General features: G+C 46.0%; 1 protein-coding gene across 2 annotated transcripts in view; it reads right to left on the reverse strand.

Annotated features, from left to right (window-relative positions):
• Positions 1 to 1,424: 1,424 nt before the first annotated feature.
• SYNGR3 (synaptogyrin 3) overlaps positions 1,425 to 21,776 on the reverse strand; it is a 33,562-nt gene continuing 13,210 nt past the window's right edge. For both annotated transcript variants that reach the window (XM_082199023.1, XM_082199022.1), the window contains exons 2-4: positions 11,093 to 11,330; positions 8,331 to 8,473; positions 1,425 to 4,001 (exon numbers count right to left, since the gene is read on the reverse strand). In XM_082199023.1, coding sequence (XP_082055149.1) covers positions 3,792 to 4,001; positions 8,331 to 8,473; positions 11,093 to 11,330 — 591 coding nt within the window. In that variant the 3' untranslated portion in view covers positions 1,425 to 3,791. The remainder of the gene's footprint in view (positions 4,002 to 8,330; positions 8,474 to 11,092; positions 11,331 to 21,776) is intronic.

The following is a 21,776-nucleotide window of genomic DNA, read 5'->3' on the forward strand; positions in this document are numbered from 1 at the left end:
AAGACCACTTGGGTGCTGGGTTTGCCCAGCAACTGCAATCAGTGATACATGCATGCCACCTGATCTCTTGCAAGGTATAGACAGGTTTGCCTACTGCATCATCTAACTAGCACTGCCTTTAAAGCAGAGGCTTTCCTTATTGGTGCAAATGGAATGTGTTATCCCAAAACATCCAGGTTGAGGAAGTCAGAGCTACAGTTACAAGAGAAGCACCATTTGCATTCAGGGGATAAATTTAAGTAGCTGCTACACTTTTTTACAAACAGGATGTGGGGAGAGAATATGTTTTAGGATTACAGCAGTGGCAAAAGAATTCAAAGGAGAACCACAACTTGCCAGCAATATTTTTCCTGGCAAAAGCAGGTGAAATCAGCTCATTCATCTATTACTTGTCAGCCTGGATAGTTTGCCCACACAATAAAAAAAGGACTGACTGGCCAATATATAACTTTAGCCAAGTATATATTATTTTCCTGCTCCCCCCAAAAGATAAGCTTGTAGATTATCTAAATTTGCCCCAAATGCCAGTCCCCTCAAGAGTCCTTCCTGTTGGCCCAAGCAGCAAGCACCTTTGCCACTCCAAACTGAGAACCCCAAATCAGCTTTGGGATGGAGCCTGAGCTTCACCAACCCCTGCTGACTTCTGCACACCTTTTTCCAAAGTATGCAGGTGAACATCAGAAGCGCTTGCTGGATCAGGCCAATGGCCCACCTAGTCCAGCACCCTGCAGCCTCTTCTCACAGTAGCCAACCAGATGTCTCTTCTGGGAAACCTACAAGCAGGACCTGAGCACAATGGCGGCAGCTCTCCCCTCCTACAGTTTCCAGCAACGGCTATTCAGAAGCATTGAGGTCTCCAACCATGAAGGCAGAGCTTAGCCATCGTGGCTAGGAGCCATTAATAGCCTTCTCGTCTGTGAAATTGTCCAATCCTCTTTTAAAAGCCATCACGGCCTCCTGTGGAAGGAAGTTCTATAGTTTAACTATGTGCTGGGTGAAGAAGGTAGGCATTTGTCTTTAACCTAAAGCAGAGTTGTGGAAGTAGGGGCCCTGAAGATGCTGTTGGACAATAACCCTCATCAGCCCCAGCATGACAGTGGTTAGGGCCTTACGTTAGCCTTCTCCAAGCTGGCGCCCTCCCGGTGTTCTGAACTACAACTCAGCCAGACTGGAATGGGCAATGGGAATTAAGGTTTCTGAAGAATCAACTTCACAGTGATGCTGGGCCTGTATCTTACCCAGAGCTTCCCAAATACAGGCGAAGGCGGGGTGGGGGGAGTATTTTGGCTTTTCCATCAATGGCCCCGAAGTCTCTTGCGCTTGTCCTTAGTCCTGTCTAAATGACACAGCTTTTTATAAACCGCAGTGCTAATCGTGGGGAGGTTAGGAATGGGTTGGAAAGGAAGAGAATACAGATGTAGGCATTGAGGTGCATACATTCAAAATTGTAATATAGAACACATTAACACTACTGACCAAGGCAGTTCTACTAGTCAGACAGAACGTAATCTCTTTCTTTCTCTTTGCAATTAATACAAGGATATTCTGAATGAATTTCTTTATAGTTAGAAAAAATACACTTTACTGAACAGACATTTATTTCACATATACAATCGATTTAAAGAAACATTTAAATGTATTATACTTTTGTGACTTTCTCTCTGTGTGTGTGTGTGTGTTTGTCTGCCCTGCCCTCCCTCCCCCCCCCCCGAAAAAATATTTAGACACAATTTTGTATACTGCTAAAATGCCAGTGTTCTCTCTAAGGAAAATATTGCTACAGTTCTATGTGTACCCTGTATTAATACCATTCTCTGTATCAGTGTAAACCCTATATAGGTCTTTGTCCACAAGACTGATGGCCTTCCATTGTAAAATCTGAAAGACTGAAATGGGACACTCTTAGTTCCAGCCAATTTGGCCACCTCCACGGAAATATTGTTTATCAAACTGTTAAGGGTATATGTCCACGAAAGCTTCCTTGCACATGCAGCTCTCTCTTACTGGATTGGGGCCCTATCTTCATAGTGGGATTTCAGAGATCAAATTTCTCCAGAGTTACAGCTGAATGAGAATGGCAGATTATCGGGATCAGCCTTAATATAAAATAATTTACATCTTGCTGCTGAAATCACTTTAAAAGGCAGCGTCGTTATATTTCAGTTCACTTACCCATCTTCTCATAGTTTAAATTTCACTTAAGCCCACTCTCTTTGTAACCCTTAAGCATTACTACATCTTCATGGGAATTTAGCCTTTTCTCTCTGGTTTCTGACTTCCAACTGTCTTCGTTTTCTCTTGTCTGCCACAGTGAAACTTTTCACCCAAACTTTCTTTACAGAATAAGGCTGGAGCTTTTCCCAACAAATACTGTGATGCACGTTATTCCACTCTGTGCTCAAAATAAAATGGCCTCTACCAGACACAACCATTTTAAAGGGATAGCGTGGATAATTTTTGGTACTGAAGGGGCTGCCAAAATGGCCGCATACTGATAGCGGTGGGATTTTTATTAAGAAAAACCAATTAATGGATGCCATCTTGAGGCCAACCATGTCGAAAATGGCCTGTCACAAGAAGCCTCCACTCCTGCTGCCATTCCCTCAACAGACATATTTCTTCCTTTCCGCTTCCATCTTTTTCCAGACTGCTTGAAGTGTGTTCCCCATCTCTGAGGCAGAGGCAGAATTGGTGGGCTGGATCACACTCCTCATGAGGATACAATGAGGACCCTAGCAGTTAGCAAGCCCTATTTTTAGACGACAGCTGAGCTATTGAATGCTACATATCCCCACTGCTAGGAGACTTTTAAAGGCTGATGGCCTGACAGTGTGACTGTTTCCCCACCCCAGAGCAGTAATTTTTGTGTAAAAGGTGTACAAAAATGATTCTTGCATCAAAGCCATTTGGAAAAGAAAGAAAAAACTTCCTGCGGTACCAGAATCACAAAGCTAACACAGCTAATACAGAAGGTTTTTCACTCATTTAGCACAGGAAATATGCCAAGTACATAACAAACACACACACAAATGAAATCAACACAACCATTATATTTGGTTTTAAATTTGGCACATTCCTTTTGAAAACAGTCTTCCCCAACTGGGTTCCCTCCAGATGTTTTGGACTCCCATCAGCTCCCACTGGGGATTATGAGAGTTGGAATCCAAAACAACTGGAGGGCAAGAAGGCTGCTTTAAAACTACCTTTTTTCTAGGGCTATAGAGCAAGGGAATAAAAAAATAGGAGAGGATGATCTGGAAGGTTCCTAGGATGAAGACAGTGGGAGCAATTTTCTGGATTAAGCCCCGGAAGCACAAAATAAAGCATCAACTTATCTGTGTAAGGAGTGGGACGTCTCTTAACAGGCTGGGCTATTGCCAGCTTCTGTGTGCAAATTCAGGAAAAAAATGCCACAATGAGCCAATATCGCAGGGACGGCTCACAAAGATGGGAGTTGGTAGCAACCATCCTAACGTTTCATGCTTAGAGGGAACACTGTTCTTTTTTTAAAAAATAATAATCAAAAAATATCCTCAGACAGGTAAGACAAGAACCAATACCACTGTAGAGAATTCACTGCACCATTAGTTAAGAGTAAGTTGAACCCAGTTACGTTAACTTGCCACATTAATTTTTTTTTGTTTTTAAAAAAGAAAAGGTACTTTAGAATACACTTGCAACCAACCAGTTGACTATACTGCACCATGAAAGGGAAAATTGGCCCATTTCTCTGGGTCGGGTTCCCATTTGCTATACAACCTTGAGGGAGGGAGAGGACTTCCTCCTGCCCTTCAATATGCTGGCACCTGGTAGCCCTTTGGACTGGTGTCTAGGGTCTCCGAGAAGGGGGGGCTCTGGTAGGTTTCTGTGCTCTCCACGCCGCTGCCGGTGGGGTAGCCTGGGTAGGCCGCGCTGGGGTCGGTGGGGAACTGGTCCGTGGCGAACAGGGACATGTCGGTTCCCAGCCGGTATCTTTGGAGCGCCTTGAGGGCCAGGGCAACCTTTTGCGGGGAAGACAAAGGTTTACGTCAGCAGCTCCCAAAACGTTCCCTCAACTCATTCCCGGTAACCCCCAACCCTGTAATAAAAAAAGGGTTGCTCAGATTGGTGGTTTGCACAACCCACTAAGGAAGATAAGGACACAATAAAGTTCAAAAACAGTAGCAAGCACACATCTATTCAAAATCCAATTAAAATTATTTAGTTTCATTAATTCAGCAAAACTGACAAACTTGATCCAGCAACACAAGCTTTTCAAACTCGGATAGTCATTTACGTTGTGAACAGCTGTGAGATCTATGGATAAAGGGTGGTATACAACTTGTTTATACAAGTTGTTGCTGCTGCTGCTGCTGCTGTTTGTTATTATTTTACACCTCTGGTCCCCCTGCCTCTTAGTGCCTCCTTAAGTAATCCCACTGGTACCACCCGATTTGGGAACCACTGAGTTAGTTTTCTCACAGGCAAGGGGCTGTTGGCTCCATATATTTATTTAAACGTTTATAGACCACACTTTTCATTTAAAACAGCAGTGTGGACTACAAAAAGCAAAATCCCAGAAACTTGTAATATAACGTCAATAAAAACTGGTCATTACCTCCATCATGCTGGCCTCTTCTCTCAACTTAAAAACCAACCAACCCAGATGTAACATTTGGGCCAGATGTGAAGAAACTTTGGCCCTCTGGATATCGGCAAACTACGTAAGGACCATTGGCTGGTTCAGGCCAATAGCCCGTTTAGTCCATCATCCTGTGATCTCACAGTGACTGCCTCTGAAAATGGAGGCAAAGCATAGCCAACTACGGCAACTCCCATCAGCCCTAGTTGGTATAACCAACGGTCAGAGATGATGGGAGTTGTAGCTCAGCAACATCTGGAGGGCCCCAGGTTCTCCCCACACACCAGTTTTAGGCAAATACTGATACAACGTGGCCATGGCGGGGGGCAGTGTGATGTATCTAGGAGGCTCTGCATAGCCAGGAAGGCAGAATCCCATCGTGTAATTTGCAAGGTGGGGTCTAGCACAGTGCAGACTGGAAGGACGAAGCCCTTCGAGTTCCTCAGGTCAGTCTTCCATGCTGCCTTTGCCAAAAATGTCCCCCATCTTTTTCTTTTTGAAAGGATGCATGTTTAAAACGCAAACCGTGCAAGACACAAATGCTGCAATGCTTCCCTTCAGATCAGAGCATTCTGTTAACATCTCCCTTAGCAGCTCCTGACAGTATGAAAGGGGAACAAATCCGAGAGCGTTTGCTGTTAACTGTCAACACCCCCTTGGAGTGGCTTGAAAAGGCAGGCAAAAGCGGGAAGAGGATCTTGAAAGGCTACATGCCACATCAGATCAAAACATGGACTCCTGTGCTGCATTTGGCACCTCCTGTGGAATCCGGCACATTTTAGGACATAGGAAGCCATGCACTTTGAAGGTGCTTGAATGTCTGGTATGGATGTGACCCATGTCTGCTTGGCCTGGAGAAGAGAGGATTGGCTGATGGAAGGAGGGGGAGATGGTCACCTTCTTTGGATTCCTGAAGCGCTGTAACATACAGGAGGACAGAGACTTCCGAGGCTTCTCCAGCGTCTACTGAGCAGCTAAAAGGACAATCTTATGCCTGTTCATGGGGCTATTTTGCATAGCTCAGTGATAGAAAATCGACTTTGCATGCAGAAGGTCCCACATTTAACCCCTGGTATCTCCAGGTAGGGCTGGGAGTGTTTCCAGCCTGAAACCTTGAAGAGCCACTGCCAGTCAGTGTGGGCACTACTGAGCTGGATGGACCAAAAGTCTGGCTTCCTAGGCTCTATAGTTCAGTGAGTAGGGCCTTGCATGCAGAAGGTCCCAGGTTCTATTCTCAGACCTGAGGGTAGGATCCCCAGGTCTGAAACCCTAGAGAGCTGCTGCCAGTCAGTGTGGGAAGTACTGAGCTACAGTAGATGGACCAAGAACGTAAGGAGAGTCTTGCAACTGAATTGGGCCAATGGACCATCTAGTCCAGCATCTTGTTCTTATAGTGGGTAACCAGATGCCTCAGGACTGGAGCACTTTCTGCCTGACTCCTTGGAGAGCCACTGCCAGCCAAGGGCTGCAAACCTTCCTGAGCTAGACGGATGAAGGCTCTGACTCAGCATAAGACTGCTTCCTCTGTCACTATGTATTTAAGGGGATTGGCTATAGCTCAGTGGATGAACATTTGCACTGCATGCAGAACGTCCCGCAATGCCAAGGTCGCAGGTTCGATCCCCGTATGGGACAGCTGCATATTCCTGCATTGCAGGGGGTTGGACTGGATGAGCTTCAGGGTCCCTTTCCAATTCTATGATTCAGTCCCCACAATCTCCAGGCAGGGCTGGGACAGACTCCTGGTCTGAAACCCTGGAGAGCTGCTGCCAGTCATTGCAGGCATTCTTGTGCTAGATGGACCAGTAGTCTGATTCAGTATAAGGCAGCTTCCTGTGTTCCTACGTCATAGCTCAATGGCAGAGTCCCCAATGGCATTTCCGGATAGGACAGGGAGAGACTGCAAAGCGGATGTTGATCATTGCAGGCATCTAAATACTGAGCTTGAAGGACCAATGGTCTGACATCATACAAGGTAGATCCTGACATTCCAGTTAATCAACCCTATATTCAGAACCATGAGGACTGGAATCTTGATTTATTTCCAAGGGATGGTTCTTAACTCCACGGCAGAGCATTTGTTTGGAAAAGCAGGAGGTCCCAGGTTTGGTTTCCGACAGCATCTCCAGGTAGGCCCTCCCTTTCAGTCCCAGGCCCTTCCTAGTTCTGCTGGATCTCTCAGCAGCCTTTGATACCATTGACCATGACATCCTTATGGACCATCTAGAGGGGCTGGGAGCTGGGGGCACTATTATATACAGTGGTTCCGCTCCTTCCTCCTGGGCCGTGTCCAAAAAGTGGTGTTGGGGGCTCTCACTTGTGGGGTGACTCAGGGTTCCGTCCTCTCCCTCATGCTTTTTAACATCTATATGAAGCCACTGGGAGAGATCATCAGGGGGTTTGGGCTGGGTGTTCATCAGTATGGAGATGAAACCCAGCTCTACCTCTCTTTCAAAACAGAACCAGTGAAGGCAGTGAAGGTCCTGTGTGAGTGCCTGGAGGCAGTTGGAGGATGGATGGCGGTTAACAGATTGAGGTTGAATCCTGACGAGACAGAAGTACTGTTTAGGGGGGACAGGGGATGAGCAGGTGTGGGGGACTCCCTGGTCCTGAATGGGGTAACTGTGGCCCTGAAGGACCAGGTGCACAGCCTGGGAGTCATTTTGGACTCACAGCTGTCCATGGAGTTGCAGGTCAATTCTGTGTTCCAGGCAGCTGTCTACCAGCTCCATCTGGTACACAGGCTGAGACCCTACCTGCCCACAGACTGTCTTGCCAGAGTGTTGCATGCTTTAGTTATCTCCCACTTGGACTACTGCAACGTGCTCTACATGGGGCTGCTTTTGAAGGTGACCCTAAAACTACAGGTACAACTACAGCAGCCAGATTGGTGACTGGGAGTGGCCGCCAAGACCATATTACACCAGTCCTGAACGACCTACATTGGCTCCCAGTACATTTCCAAGCACAATTCAAAGTGTTGGTGCTAACCTTGAAAGCCCTAAACAGCCTCGGCCCAGTATACCTGAAGGAGCGTCTCCACTTCCATCATTCAGCCTGGGTACTGAGGTCCAGCTCAGAGGGTCTTCTGGTGGGTCCCTCACTGCGAGAAGCAAAGCTACAGGGAAGCAGGCAGAGGGCCTTCTCAGTAGTGGCGCCTGCCCTGTAGAACACCCTCCCATCAGATGTCAAGGAAAGAAACAACTATCTGACTTTTAGAAGACATCTGAAGGCAGCCCTGTTTAGGGAAGTTTTTAATGTTTGAAGTTTTATTCTGTTTTCAGTCCTCTGTTGGGAGCCGCCCAGAGTGGCTGGGTATAAATAAAATATAGTGGTACCTCTGGATACAAACGGGAACCATTCTGGAGCCCTGTTCGCATCCTGAAGTAAACGTAAGACACAACTGCGCGTCTGCACGTGCGTAGGTTGCGTTTCGTCGCTTCCGTGCATGCGCATGACGTCATTTTGAGCATCTGAGCATGCACGAGCGGTGAAACCCGGAAGTAACACGCTCTGTTACGTGCGGGTCGCCACGGAGCGCAACCCGAAAATATTCATCCCGAAGCTACTTCAACCTGAGGTATGACTGTAAAATATTATTATTATTATTATTATTATTATTATTATTATTATTATTATTATTATTATTATTATTATTATTATTATCACTACTACTATTACAGGATCACCACTGGACACCAAAGCTTACCCAGGAGATGATGGAGAAAAACGAGAAGGCAATGGCCGCCCTGGCCGCATCGCCTGCGTAATGTGCTGCTTTGCTCGATGGCGTCCTCTGCCACTGGTTGGCCAGGAAGCAGAAGCTCACAAACCACAGGAAGGACCAGAACCCTGGTGGGAGGAAGCAAAAAAAACACACACATCAGGTCGCCCCAGTACCACCAGAGTAACAAAAGTCACTGTTCTCTCCCTCTCACATGCACAATACACCATTGGCACAGAACCTTGTCAAATGTTAAGCAGCATTATTATAGTTCATGTACTGTATATCCACCTTTGGTAGTGTACGTGGTTCTTCCCTTCCTCACAACAACCCTGTGAGGTAGGGTAAGCTAAAGCCAAGTAAGGTAAGGTAAGTAAGTAAGGCTGAGAGATAAGGACAAGGTTGAGCTTCATGGCTGAGCAGAGATTTGGGTCTCCCAAGTCCCAGTTCCGGCGTCCTTAACCATTACACCTCTCCTCAAGCTCTCATCATCCCTGTCTGGGTCTTCAAGTGCAGTGCCTTTTATTTGCATTCTGATGATTCCATTATGCTGTCTGTATCCTTATGCTGTAAGCTTCTCTGGGTACACAACCACAGAATGACATACAGTGGTACCTCGGGTTACAGACGCTTCAGGTTACACACTCCACTAAGCCAGAAATAGTGCTTCAGGTTAAGAACAGTGCTTCAGGATAAGAACAGAAATCGGGTTCCGGCGGCGCAGCGGCCCCATTAGCTAAAGTGGTGCTTCAGGTTAAGAACAGTTTCAGGTTAAGAACGGACCTCTGGAACGAATTAAGTACTAAACCCGAGGTACCACTGTTCAAATAAAAAATTATTGCAATTAACAGCTGCAGGGCAAGGAGCTTTCCACAGCGTGGAAGTTATGCAATTTGTAAAAAGCATAGGAGCTCCCCAAGGAAAAATAAGTTGGCTAAAGCACAGCGGTAATGCATGCTGGATGTCCTGCTCGAATCCTGGCCATCTCCCGTGAAAGGATCAGGTGGCAGCGCTAGGAACGGGCAAATCTGTCAATTTCAGTTTCTCAATTTTCCAGCCTTAACTTCAGTTCTTCGCATTTCCACATCCATTTGCGGTTTCCCCTGAAGTCCTCCAGCATTTAAGTATCCTCATATACACATGTTTATGTGCGATTTCCCCTAAAACCCACTTGTTTGCAGGGCAACTTTCCCTAGTATAATGCATTTCTGCATGTTATCTGCTCTAATATATGCATTTCAGGCACACTTTCTAGTATAAGCAACTTTTGTACACAACACTTAGCAGGAGAACTGCACTGCAAAATTTGGAGAAGTATGAATTTCAAAGGATGGCTGGGCTTCCGTTTATTTTTTCAGGAAATGAGAATTAGGTAGATTTGTCTTTTTTTTTTTTATTTCCCAAAACTTACATAGTGCTCAATTGGTGTTTTTTTTTAAAAAAAAGACATTGAAGTGGTTTATGAAAAGAACAATGTAATCATAAGTGGAATAAAGAAAAACAACTATTTAAAGCATTCAAAAAACACTAAGCTAAAACCAGCTAAAAGCACTTGGCAACCTTCTACATACCTGGATGGGCTTGCTGAAACAAAAATGTTTTTAGCAGGCGCCGAGAAGAGTATAATGAAGGCCCTTGCTTGGTGACAATAGGCAGAGAGTTCCCAAGTTCGGGTGTTGCCTCACTAAAAGATGGATTTCTTACGAATGAGGAATGAGTGTTTCACAGCACTTTCAAATGCAAACTGAATTGAATTTCTCCCTCATGCCTAGAGAGTAATGTTGCCCCTTGCTCCCTGAGCCACCGGGAAGCTGCTTCCAAACAGATTACACGATACTCTGCTGGAGACGTCCATGGTGTGATAAGCGTATGGCCATTTCATAATACCTTACTTGTACGTTACAGCATCACCCTCCTGGGTACAGTTAGCTGTCAAAGCGACGTCTCTGTTGGAAACACCGACACTTAAGCTTGATTTAAGGAACAGCAGAGTCCGTTAAAGAGCACCAGGCTGCATACTACAACTGGCTCTGTACTGTGGATTCAGCACTGTGAAGCCACCACAGTTAGGAGGAGTTTTTAAGGACCTGCAGCTTAAAAATCAGGCTGCAGCTGCCCTGCAAGCGAATCTTGGGGGCGGGGGGGAGGCGGGTGTGTTGACTTGCCTTGTGCTTCCCTAAGCTGGTGCCCTCCAGATGTTTCGGCCCAAAACTAGAGATGGGGAGAAATTCGATTTGCGTCACATTTAGAGACCCGCCAACTTAATTCGTAATTTCTGAAACAAGGTGAGAACCAAAACAGAAGCACCTTTTGAAATTCGCACTTCAGTTGCAATACTGTTCTCTAGCCACGGGATGTGCACAAAGAGTCAAATACTAGGGGAAAACACGCGTCAAAATGCTTATTTTAGAGAAGATAACATGCAGAAATGCATTAGAGTAAGGGAAACTGCTTTGCAAAAGAGGCGAGTTTTAGGCAAAATTGCAATGCAAGCAAGTATAAAATGTACACTGCTTTCAGCTCCTTGGAGCAAGGAAGGATATATATCAAATAAAGGAATAAGGAATCAAGTAATAAGTAATAAAAAATAAGGAATCTACAACTGGGCTGGCAAGTGCTGATAGGAGATGCAGTCCAAAATGGCCGTGTTGGGTGGGGACTGCTGCGAGTTGTACTCCAAGACATCTGGAGGAGGGGCTCAGATTGGGGAAGACTGTCCTCAGCAAATCCCACCCCACAGGTCCTACCTGAGAAGCCAAGGTCAAAGAGGACAACGCGTTTCCTGTCCTTCACGCTGCTGATCTGCTGGAAGTAGAGGTCCACTACCAAGAAGAAACTGCAGGCTAAGAAGGCAATGAGGCCAATGGCGATTCCATAGTTGCAGGCGTCATCATTGTTGTTGTAGACACATTGCAGCACCGGACTGCTGCCATCGTTGACGTAACACTCGTTGATGATGGCGCCAAAGACAACGATGGAGAAAACCTGCACAGAGGATTATTATTTTGTTGTGGGGGAGGAAAAGGAGCAGCAATATTCAACTGAAAGCTCACCTCTCCCAAGATCAACCATTTCAGGCCCCTACAGTTGGGAGGGGAGACCTGTTGGTGACGCCGCTGGGTGTGATCCATGACAGGGACTTCTTGGTGGTGGTTCCCTGTTCACAAAAAGCCCTCCCTGGAGGGCTGCACCTGTCCCCTTTCCTTTGGGCCCTCTGATTTCCGGTACTTTCCACATTCCGCTTTCCGGCTCTCGGCCTGCATTGGCCGAGCAGCTGCAGTGTCACGGAATACCCACAAATATTCTAACTTCTGAGTGGTACACAGACAGTTACAAAACAATGCAGCTTCTGTGACAATGAGAACAAAAAGGCTGGTTTATTTCATCCAAAGCCCCCAGGCCTGCAGCAACGTGGGGCGGGATATGCTTTTGCAGTGGGATGGAAGAGTGAGGGCTTGAAAGCTGCATAGGAAAAGGGCCTTAAAGGGTAAGTAGTCAAGAAACTGAGGAAAGTTCCTCAGGAAAAAAGGGCCAATGAGAAAAATGGGAGGTGGGTTTAGGGGGAGGAAACACACAGGCCCTGAGGACAGGAGTGACTTAAAGTTGTTGGCAGGAAGGAGGAGGAGGATGGGAAACTAGGGAGCAAAGAGGCTGCAGTGTGCATGCAACCAGGGTGCAAAACACTGGTGTGCATGATGTTCATGAGAACACCAAAAGAGCCTGCTGGATCAGGCCAAAGAGGGCCCATCTAGTCCAGCATCCTGTTCTCACAGTAGCCAACCACAAGCAGGATTCAGTCAAAAGAGCCCTCTCCCTCCTGTGGTTTCCAGGAACTGGGATTCAGAAGCATTGCTGCCTGTGACGGTGGTGGCAGAGCATAGCCATTGTGACTATGAATTTGCCTCTCCATGAATTTGTCCAATCCTCTTTTAAACCCATCCACATCGGGGACCATGACTGGCTCCTGCGGAAGCAAGTTCCACAGTTTAACCACGCGCTGTGTGCAGAAGGACTTTCTTGCAAGCTACAGTTAGCAAGGAAAGGGTCCATTTTTCCTGTATGGCAAAATAAGTCAGGCCCCTGACACTTCCTGCGCTTTATCATTTCCTGCTATCGTGCTCTCTGCGCTCAGTCGGAGTCTGGTTCGAGCAACGTTATCAGATCCACTGCAGGATGCTAATGTCCTGACCTGCAAAGTACTTCCATCTGAACAGTGCCCAGCAGAGGCAACAACAGCCTTGGTCAACCTGGGGCCCTCCAGATGTTTTGGACTACAACTCCCATCTGACATGTTGGCTGGGGCTGATGGGAGTTGTAGTCCCAAACATCTGGAGCGCCCTGGGACAGCTAAGGCTGCAATAAAGCAGGACCAAAGACATGCAACTGCAGCGCCGGCGAGAGCAAGGAGGATCTCACCAAAGCTGTGAGGCTGCCAGAAGGTGTAATCTTCAGCACTTTGTGATGATGGGTTTTTTCTTTCTTTCTTTTAATCTCATTTATAAATAATGCAGGAACATATTCCTCCCACCCACCCCCCTTCGCTGCTGGAAATACTGACAGCCACTTAAGGGAAACATGCGCAGCCTGCCAAAAAGCAGGGCATGTTTGTGCGGCATGAATAATGGAGGAGGTTCAGTGCCACACGGGGTTTCACGGCCAGTGGGTCAGTAGGTGGAGGGCACCCTTTCCACCTGCCACCCCATTGGCTCCAAACATCCTTGCCACTCTCTTGCTTTGCCAGAGGGACCATAAGAAAGAGTTCTCTGTATCTGCAAAATGGCAGCTTATCTATTATGATTATGATTATGATTATTATTATTATTATTATTATTTAATGCATGATTTTGGTAAAGCAAAGGAACCATAAGGTTGAATGCTATTATTTCAAAATGTCACAAATATAACCCGTCTTTCTATAAACACAGAATCAGAGTTGGAAGAGATGGCCCCAAAGGTCATCTAGCCCAATTGCCTAAAATGCCATCCAGCCTCTATTTAAAGGAGAGTCCATCACCTTCCAAAGGAATCCGTTCCACTGTCAAATGGCTCTTACCGTCAGAAGGATTAGTCAGAATCTCCCTTCTTGTCATTCCAATCCACTGTTGTTCATTACTCCTTCTACAACATTGCTATTTTAGATAGTATTATTACTCTGTTCCATTAGAAGCCATTAAAGAAAACAGAAATTGACAGAGCGAAATCTCCTTCTCACTCTGGTTTGCTGCTGCACAGAGCCTGGCGGCAGTTAAGGCACTGAATGACCATTTCCAAGCCAACAGCAGTAATTAAACCCTTTAGTAAACCCAACAGTAATGGTAATAGAGAGCTGTGAGTTTGCCATCCCTCTCACAGCAGAGACCAGGCGGAGATCTGGTCTCCCCAGAACTGAAATTCGCTTCCCCTCATCCTCCTATCTCTAGCCTTGAAGGGAGGACCATTCTCAGTGATTTGAGTGCTGAATCTTACTTCTCATCTACACTATAAAGCGCTCTCATACCTGTCTCAACCATCCCGGATTTGGGTGGGATATCCTGGAATCACAGAACCCATCTCTGCTTCTGACTGGATCCAGGGGTGTCCTGTTTCAGCTCCCACACTCTGGGGTGGAACAACCAGTAGCCACCAGAGCATGGCCTTTGTTGAGGTGTCCAATGGGAAAGGGGGGGGTCACTGAGAAGGGGTAGGGAGGCGTTGGCGGGGTTTTAAGCGTGTTGAGGGGCCGAGTCATGTCCTGACTTTCATCAGCAGGACATTGGGAGTGTATGCACTGGGATACCACAGTTAATCCTGAGAGGTGCAGTTTGTTAAGTGTGCTGGGAGTGGTTAAGAGACCCCTCACAGGACTACAATTCCCAGAGGGAATTCCCAGAGGGAAGAGGGATTAAATGCTAAACCACTCTGAGATTTGCAGGTCAGTGAGGGGACTAAGGGGTCTCCTACTAACCCTCAGCACCTTGAACAAGCTACAGTTATCAGGATTGTTTTGGGGAAGCTAAAGCTATATATTGAGCTAAAGGGGACGCAGGTGGCGCTGTGGGTTAAACCACAGAGCCTAGGGCTTGCTGTTCAGAAGGTTGGCAGTTCGAATCCCCGCAACGGGGTGAGCTCCCGTTGCTTGGTCCCTGCTCCTGCCAACCTAGCAGTTCGAAAGCACATCAAAAGTGCAAGTAGATAAATAGGTACCACTCCGGCGGGAAGGTAAACGGTGTTTCCGTGCGCTGCTCTGGTTCACCAGAAGCAGCTTAGTCATGCTGGCCACATGACCCGGAAGCTGTACACCAGCTCCCTCGGCCAATAAAGCGAGATGAGCACTGCAACTCTAGAGTCAGTCACGACTAGACCTAATGGTCAGGGGTCCCTTTACCTTTACCTTTATATATAAGCCAACTTCCTACTTTCTTATTTAATATAGCCCTTATTCAGCTTGGAGGTCTAGAATCTTACTTTATTTTTACACTGCATGCAGAAGGTCACTTACTCAGTCCCTGGCATCTCCAGGTAGGGGGTACCCCCTGCCTAGAACCCTGCAAATCCGCTGACTATCAGTGCAGACAAAACTGAATTAGATGCAGTAAAGGCATGGCTCAGTATATGGAAGGATGTTTCCTCTGTTCCACAGAACAGCCGGAAACTGTGAGTGCACGCAGATCTTTTTCCCCTCCTAGTGCTTCCTCCTCCCCAAGGGTAGCAGAGTGTGCCATGAAGACTAAGAGTTAAGAGGTATTTGAATGGGCGGCAGGATGAGTGGAAGTGTGTTTTCATCCTCTTACCAGCCTTTCAAATTTCAATAGCACTTTTCAACACGCGTGAGTGCTTACAAACTCTTTATCTCCAGGAGAGGGAAGACTCCCAGGTGATCTTGTTTTAAAACCTTTGGTGCAATACCTAGAAAACTGACGTTATTTGTTTGCTTGCTTTGCTTAGCCCTGCAAAAGGGCTGGTGCATCCAGACTTGATGCTGCATCCTTTGGGAAAAAAAAATGTTTACATGTAAAAACTGGATTTTATAACCGTCAAGCTTTTTTTTTTTTAAAAAAAAAGAAATTTGTGTATTTATATTGCAATTCTGATAACCATCAGATAGTGTTTCTAGAACAATTGGTGGACAGAAGGTAGATCAAAATCATGTGGCAGAAACGCCTGAGTAGTCTATAATCGATCTCCCAATAGTACAGTGTATCATATAGTTTTTGCACAGCTCTACCCAATCTCTGAGCCATGTGAGATTTCAGGGAGCACCAGGGAATGAGGTTTGTGGAGCCTGTGGTGTCTTCCTGTTATCTGGTGTTTCCACTTATATACAACCTGCACATATAATGCTGGGGCTCACAGCATTAACACCCCAGAAGGTCTTGCTTCTCCCACAGTCACAGCCCTGGATTGCAACAGAAATCAGGCATGGCTCTCACTCTCTGGCTTCTGCCTGCTTCTAGCCCAGCTCTCCCTCTCACACACTCAACTCTGGCTTTTGTCCCTCTTACCACCAGCCAGGGGACGGGGGGGAGCTGTGGGTTAAACCACAGAGCCTAGGACTTGCCAATCAGAAGGTCAGCAGTTTGAATCCCTGCAACGGGGTGAGCTCCCGTTGCTCGGTCCCAGCTCCTGCCAACTTAGCAGTTCAAAAGCACGTCAAAGTGCAAGTACATAAATAGGTACCACTCCGGTGGGAAGGTAAACGCCGTTTCCGTGCGCTGCTCTGGTTTGCCAGAGTCATGCTGGCCACATGACCCGGAAGCTGTACGCCAGCTCCCTCGGCCAATAAATCGAGATGAGCGCCGCAACCCCAGAGTCGGACATGACTTGACCTAATGGTCAGGGGTCCCTTTACCTTTACCACTAGCCAGGTGAGGGAGGGGACCCACCCATTTGCCCTCTGGAACAAAGCCACTTCCTTGGTTATACTAACACAACTATGCTTAGGCGATTAACCCAGGAACAAGCTTGGCTGGCTAGTTCAACGACAGAATCCTCCATTATGTTTGAACCCTTGCTGGAGTCAGCACCCCAAGAATTGCAATGGATTCAGAAATCATGCAGGCTAACCGCACACCCCCACAACTCACAACATTATATCACTGTTTTATTTGATTTTTTTTACCCATCCCTTCACCCTAAGGTCCCGGGGGCAACTTACAGCTATTTGAAATTCAATATTTAAAACACTTTGAAACAAACAACAATCACAAGAATAAGGAGGTTGCACACACACATATAAGTTCTAGGAATTCGGCAGTCATTGCCTACTCTTCTTTCAAGTTTATTTTCACCGCCGTTGTGAGTACTACAAGTTTGCTTTTAAAATAAATAAAAGTGCAGATTATCAGGAAGCTGGCTTCTGCATCCAGCGACACATCATGTGCTTCTACAGAATTGCAGCACTGCTTATAAGTGAGAATCAGAAGGCTAACGAGGATTCTAGTCCACATGACACATCCATGACTTCAATATGGAGCCGTTACTCTTGCAAAAGGAATTGGGGCTATGATGAAAACTAGCGGGGCTGTTATTTCAACAGAATGGGAAAAGGAAGAGGTAGCTTGCAAAGGGAAGAATAGCGGTGGCAGGGAAAACCTCTCAACACCACCAACAACAACATCCTTTCTGTTATAATGGCATCATGATAAATGAATGAATGAATGAATGAATGAATGAATGCATGCTGTAACATTTAGAAAAAAGTACTATAAAACAAACAACAACAATTTATTAGTTATACTCCACCCATCTGGCCGGGCCTCCCCAGCCACTCTGGGTGGCTCCCAACAGAATATTAAAAACACAATAAAACATCAAACATTAAAAACTTCCCTAAACAGGGCTGCCTTCAGATTTTTTTCAAAAAGTCAGACACAGTGGTATCTTGGTATTCGAACGGCTTGGCTCCCAAACAAATCAGCTCCCGAACACCGCAAACCCAGAAGTACCGGTAAGTGTTCCGGTTTGTGAACGTTTTTCTGAAGCCAAACATCCGACACAGTTTCCAATTGAGTGCAGGAAGCTCTTGCAACCAATCAGAAGAAGCACCTTGGTTTTTGAACCATTTCGGGAGTCGAACGGACTCCCAGAAAGGATTAAATTCAAGAACCAAGGTACCACTGTAGTTGTTTATTTCCTTGACATCTGATGGGAGGGAGTTCCACGAACTAAAACTACCACCAGGATGAAGTCCAGAAAGGTAGTAAAGCATAGAAAAAAGGCAAAGTGTTACCAGCACAAGCATCAATTCATCAACAGAGACTTTTAAGAGCAATTGAACATTAAGGGACCTGTCAGTTGGCTCTTGGGGATGAGCCATAGCTCAGAGGCAGTGTGTGTGCTTTGGACGCAGAAGGTCCCAGGTTCATTCCCCAGCCTCTCCAAGTAGGGCTGGGAGAGACTGCTGTCGGAAATCCTGGAGAGCCACTGCCAGTCAGTGTAGACCAGGGGTCCCCAAACTTTTTAAACAGGGGGCCGGCCCTCAGACACTGTTGGGGGCCAGAGTATAATTTGAAGAGAGAAAAAATGAACAAATTCCTATGCACACTGCATATGTTTTATTTGTAGTGCAAAAAAAACAAACCAGGAAAAATAATACAATATTTAAAATGAAGAACGATTTTAATCAACATAAACTTATAAGTATTTTAATTCTAAAAGCTGCTATTAGCTATAGAGAGCTTTTAGAGAGTAATTCTACATACCAGTTATGCGCTGGTGGGGGGGGGTAGATATGTTGCTGCATGATATGTATGTAGCCCAGGGAGATGAGAAAATGCAGAAACTAAAAATGGAATACACCCACCCCCAATTATCCTTGAAAACCACCAACTGGACTGCACCACTGGAAGTCCAGAGATCCAATTGAACTCATGACCACAGGGGTGGAATCCCAGTACACACCCCTACACCACCTCATTCTGTCAACCCCTTCAGGAAGGGGTTCAAATGCCCTTATCTGTTCACAGCCACAGTTCTGTAGCACAGCATTCTTAAGGAAAGGAGCATATCTCAGCATAAGGCCTCTTACTACATAGCTATCTGAGCAGAATGCCTGCAAAGACCATAAGCAGCCCTCCTGGATGAGGGTTCAAGACACACCCAGGAGGGGTCAGTAGTAAAAGGGAAGGGGCCAGACAAAAGAAGCCACAGACATAGAAGGTGAGTTTGAGCCCTGGAATAGGGTAACATGTTCACATTCACATTTCGGATGCCTAGGAAAAATAGTGAATGAATGGGAAGGAAGAGCTTGTGGGACTTGAACAGGTCAATGAGCTCTTTCTGCCCCCAGCTTCCACCTCTGGGAACCAATGAGACCAATCCTTCCCTTTTACGTTGACTAAAAAGCAGGGGTGTACCCAGGGGCTGGTCCCAGTAAAAGGCACAGACCCGCAGGAGCGCAAAAACTGCACCTCTCTATTCTGGATCTTAAAAAGCAGAGACATCACCTTGCCAACAAAGGTTCGTATAGTTAAAGCTATGGTTTTCCCAGTAGTGATGTATGGAAGTGAGAGCTGAACCATAAAGAAGGCTGATTGCCGAAGAATTGATGCTTTTGAATTATGGTGCTGGAGGAGACTCTTGAGAGTCCCATGGACTGCAAGAAGATCAAACGTATCCATTCTGAAGGAAATCAGCCCTGAGTGCTCACTGGAAGGACAGATCCTGAAGCTGAGGCTTTTGGCCACCTCATGAGAAGAGAAGACTCCCTAGAAAAGCCCCTGATGTTGGGAAAGATGGAGGGCACAAGAAGAAGGGGACGACAGAGGACGAGATGGCTGGACAGTGTTCTCGAAGCTACCAGCATGAGTTTGACCAAACTGTGGGAGGCAGTGGAAGACAGGAGTGCCTGGCATGCTCTGGTCCATGGGGTCACGAGGCATCAGACACAACTAAACGACTAAACATCAACAACAACATTCTGGCTCAGATCCTCTGGCAAGGTTGCAAGGGACCGATACATCTCCTTGCTAAGGGCGCAAGGGAGCCTAGGTACGCCTCTGCTGATAAGCCAGCTCTAGCGGGTAGCATACCAGCTGGACATTGCTCCTCTCTCACATCAGCCTTTTCTTCTGCCTTGCCCCACACTTAACTGACTTGTACATGGTGATAGCAGCACCCAACCCACCTAGGGAAAGTCCAAAAGTTCTCATGCGCTCCAGAGAAAAATCCTTTCGCCTTAGATTCCTCTTGCCAGAATTCTTCCTTGCCAGGAGGCTGAGCAGGCGGCTTCCAATTGGCTGCAGGAAGCCTTGCCGTGCGGGGACGGAGCTTCCTGCAGCCAATCGGAAACCTCGCCACACGCTGAGGTAAATCCAGCAAGGTGAGGCATTTCCGTTAAAAAGAACCATCTCCGCGCGCTGAGGTAAACCCGGCTGGCGGACCAGATTTATGAGCCTGGTGGGCCAGATCCGGCCCGTGGACCGTAGTTTGGGGACCTCTGGTGTAGATAGTACTGAGTGAGATGGGTCAGTGGTTTTACTCAGTATGAGCCAGCTTCCTACATTCTGAGGTTCCTAGTTAAGGGACAGACTACAGCTGTAGGGGAATGCGAAGCTGCAATGCTTATCATGGACATGATGCCAAAACAAAACTTTACATCAAACATTCAAGGCAGGCCAGTAGCAGTCAAGAGTGTCAAATTAGGACCTAGAAGAGGCCAGTGTTCTGGTTTTAAACTGCTTTTATTTATTGTATTTTATCTGGCTAAGCCTTTTTGAAATGTTTTCCTCTGCATAAAGCTACTGACAATTGTAATAATAATAACAGAAATAATAATAACAACATTGTGAGTCACAGCTCAGGTGTCCGCCCAGCCCCAGCCCATCAGCTCCAGCGGGTAAGCAGCATTAAAACGCCAATTTTGCATGCAGAAAATGCATCATCCCAACATGGTAACATGATCCAAATCATGTTCAATAAGAAGCACATGAGCATGTTAATATAACTCACTTATCCACTTTTAAGTTACAAAATCTAGGAAGCAGCTGAAAATATTTAAAGAGGCACAAGAGATAAATTTTCTGTGCCAAGATGACCACATGAGAACTTTTAATGGCACATGAACATAATGGGGCGGGTGCTCAGTCTATCCAGGAATCTGCAAAGCCTATTTTTTATCCTAAATTCTGCATTAAAAAACAACAAACTACCAAGTAGTTCTGATATTCTAAGACAAAAATATTGCATTTTCTAGGATGAATAACTTTCCATTGGAATTTGGCCACAATCACAGCACACATTTAAAGCACTATGATACCACTTTCAACAGTCATAACTTGACCCAAAGAATTCTGGGAGCTGTAGTTTGTTAAGTTTGCAGAGTTGTTAGGTGCTCCTTCCCCAATTCCTTTCCATGAGCTACAAATCCCAGAGATCCCTGCAAAGAGGGATTGATTGTTAAACCACTCTGGAAATTGTAGGAGGGAAATTAGGGGCTTCCTAACAACTCTTAGTACCCTTAAAAAACTGCAACTCCCAGGATTCTTTTGGTGAAGAAGAGTCTGTGCATCCCAGTGTTTTCAATGTAGGGTGTGAATGTGGCCTTAGTGGGAACAATTCATGTTAAGTCAGCGGCAGCTGCACATGATCTGTGGCAGTAGGGATCGTTAGGAAAGGTGTCAAAACACCCTATGAGCAAATCAGGACGAATACTCATTAAACTACTATCAGCAGGTGAGGCTATTAGTGCTGACACCAGGGGCTGCCTGGTTTTTCCTGACCAGCAACAAGGCCTTTTCAGTAGTGGTTCCCGGGTTGCAGAATGCCTTCCCTAGTGATGCACACCTGTCTCCATCATTATTCACTTTCAGGAGGAGTTTGAAAACATTCCGGTTTACTCAGGAATTTGGTGGCAGCTGAAGAACGCTGTTCCTGTCAACCTCAAAATCACTGGATGGTATAATGAACAGTCCTGTTTACAAATGCTTCGGTTAAAGAATGGACTTCCGGAACGGATTAAGTTTGTAAACCGAGGTACCACTGTACTTGTAATTGCTTTTCGATTTATTTTTCTTAACCTTTACATTTTTCAATTAAAAAAAATGCTTTTGAAGGTAATTGTAACTCCTTTCTAACTGCAACTGCTTTTAGATGTTTTTAACCGTAATTGTTGCTGGAATGCTTTATTCTGTTTTAGAACGCTCCTGCTTTGTTTTTAAATTGCCTATCTGTTTGCCACCCTGAGTTCCTTGGGGGTGGGATATAAATTCAATAAATAAAATATATAAATAAATAACACCCCATGAGCAAATTGGAATAAATGCTCTGATAACCTTGCAATCAAATCAGCAGAAACGCTCAGTAAAACTGGAGGCAACTCTGAGCCTCCATGTAAGTTTTCTACGAATGCATCAGGAACTCAATAAGCCAGTCATCTGGAAGAGCTCTAGGGAAGGCAGGGCTCCTTCCTAGAGGACTGTGCTGCCTGTACTTGCTCCTTTTTCCTCAGTCTGC

Source organism: Podarcis vaucheri, assembly GCF_965113315.1.
Source record: "Podarcis vaucheri genome assembly, chromosome: 14".
In the NCBI taxonomy this organism is placed as follows: Eukaryota; Metazoa; Chordata; class Lepidosauria; order Squamata; family Lacertidae; genus Podarcis; species Podarcis vaucheri.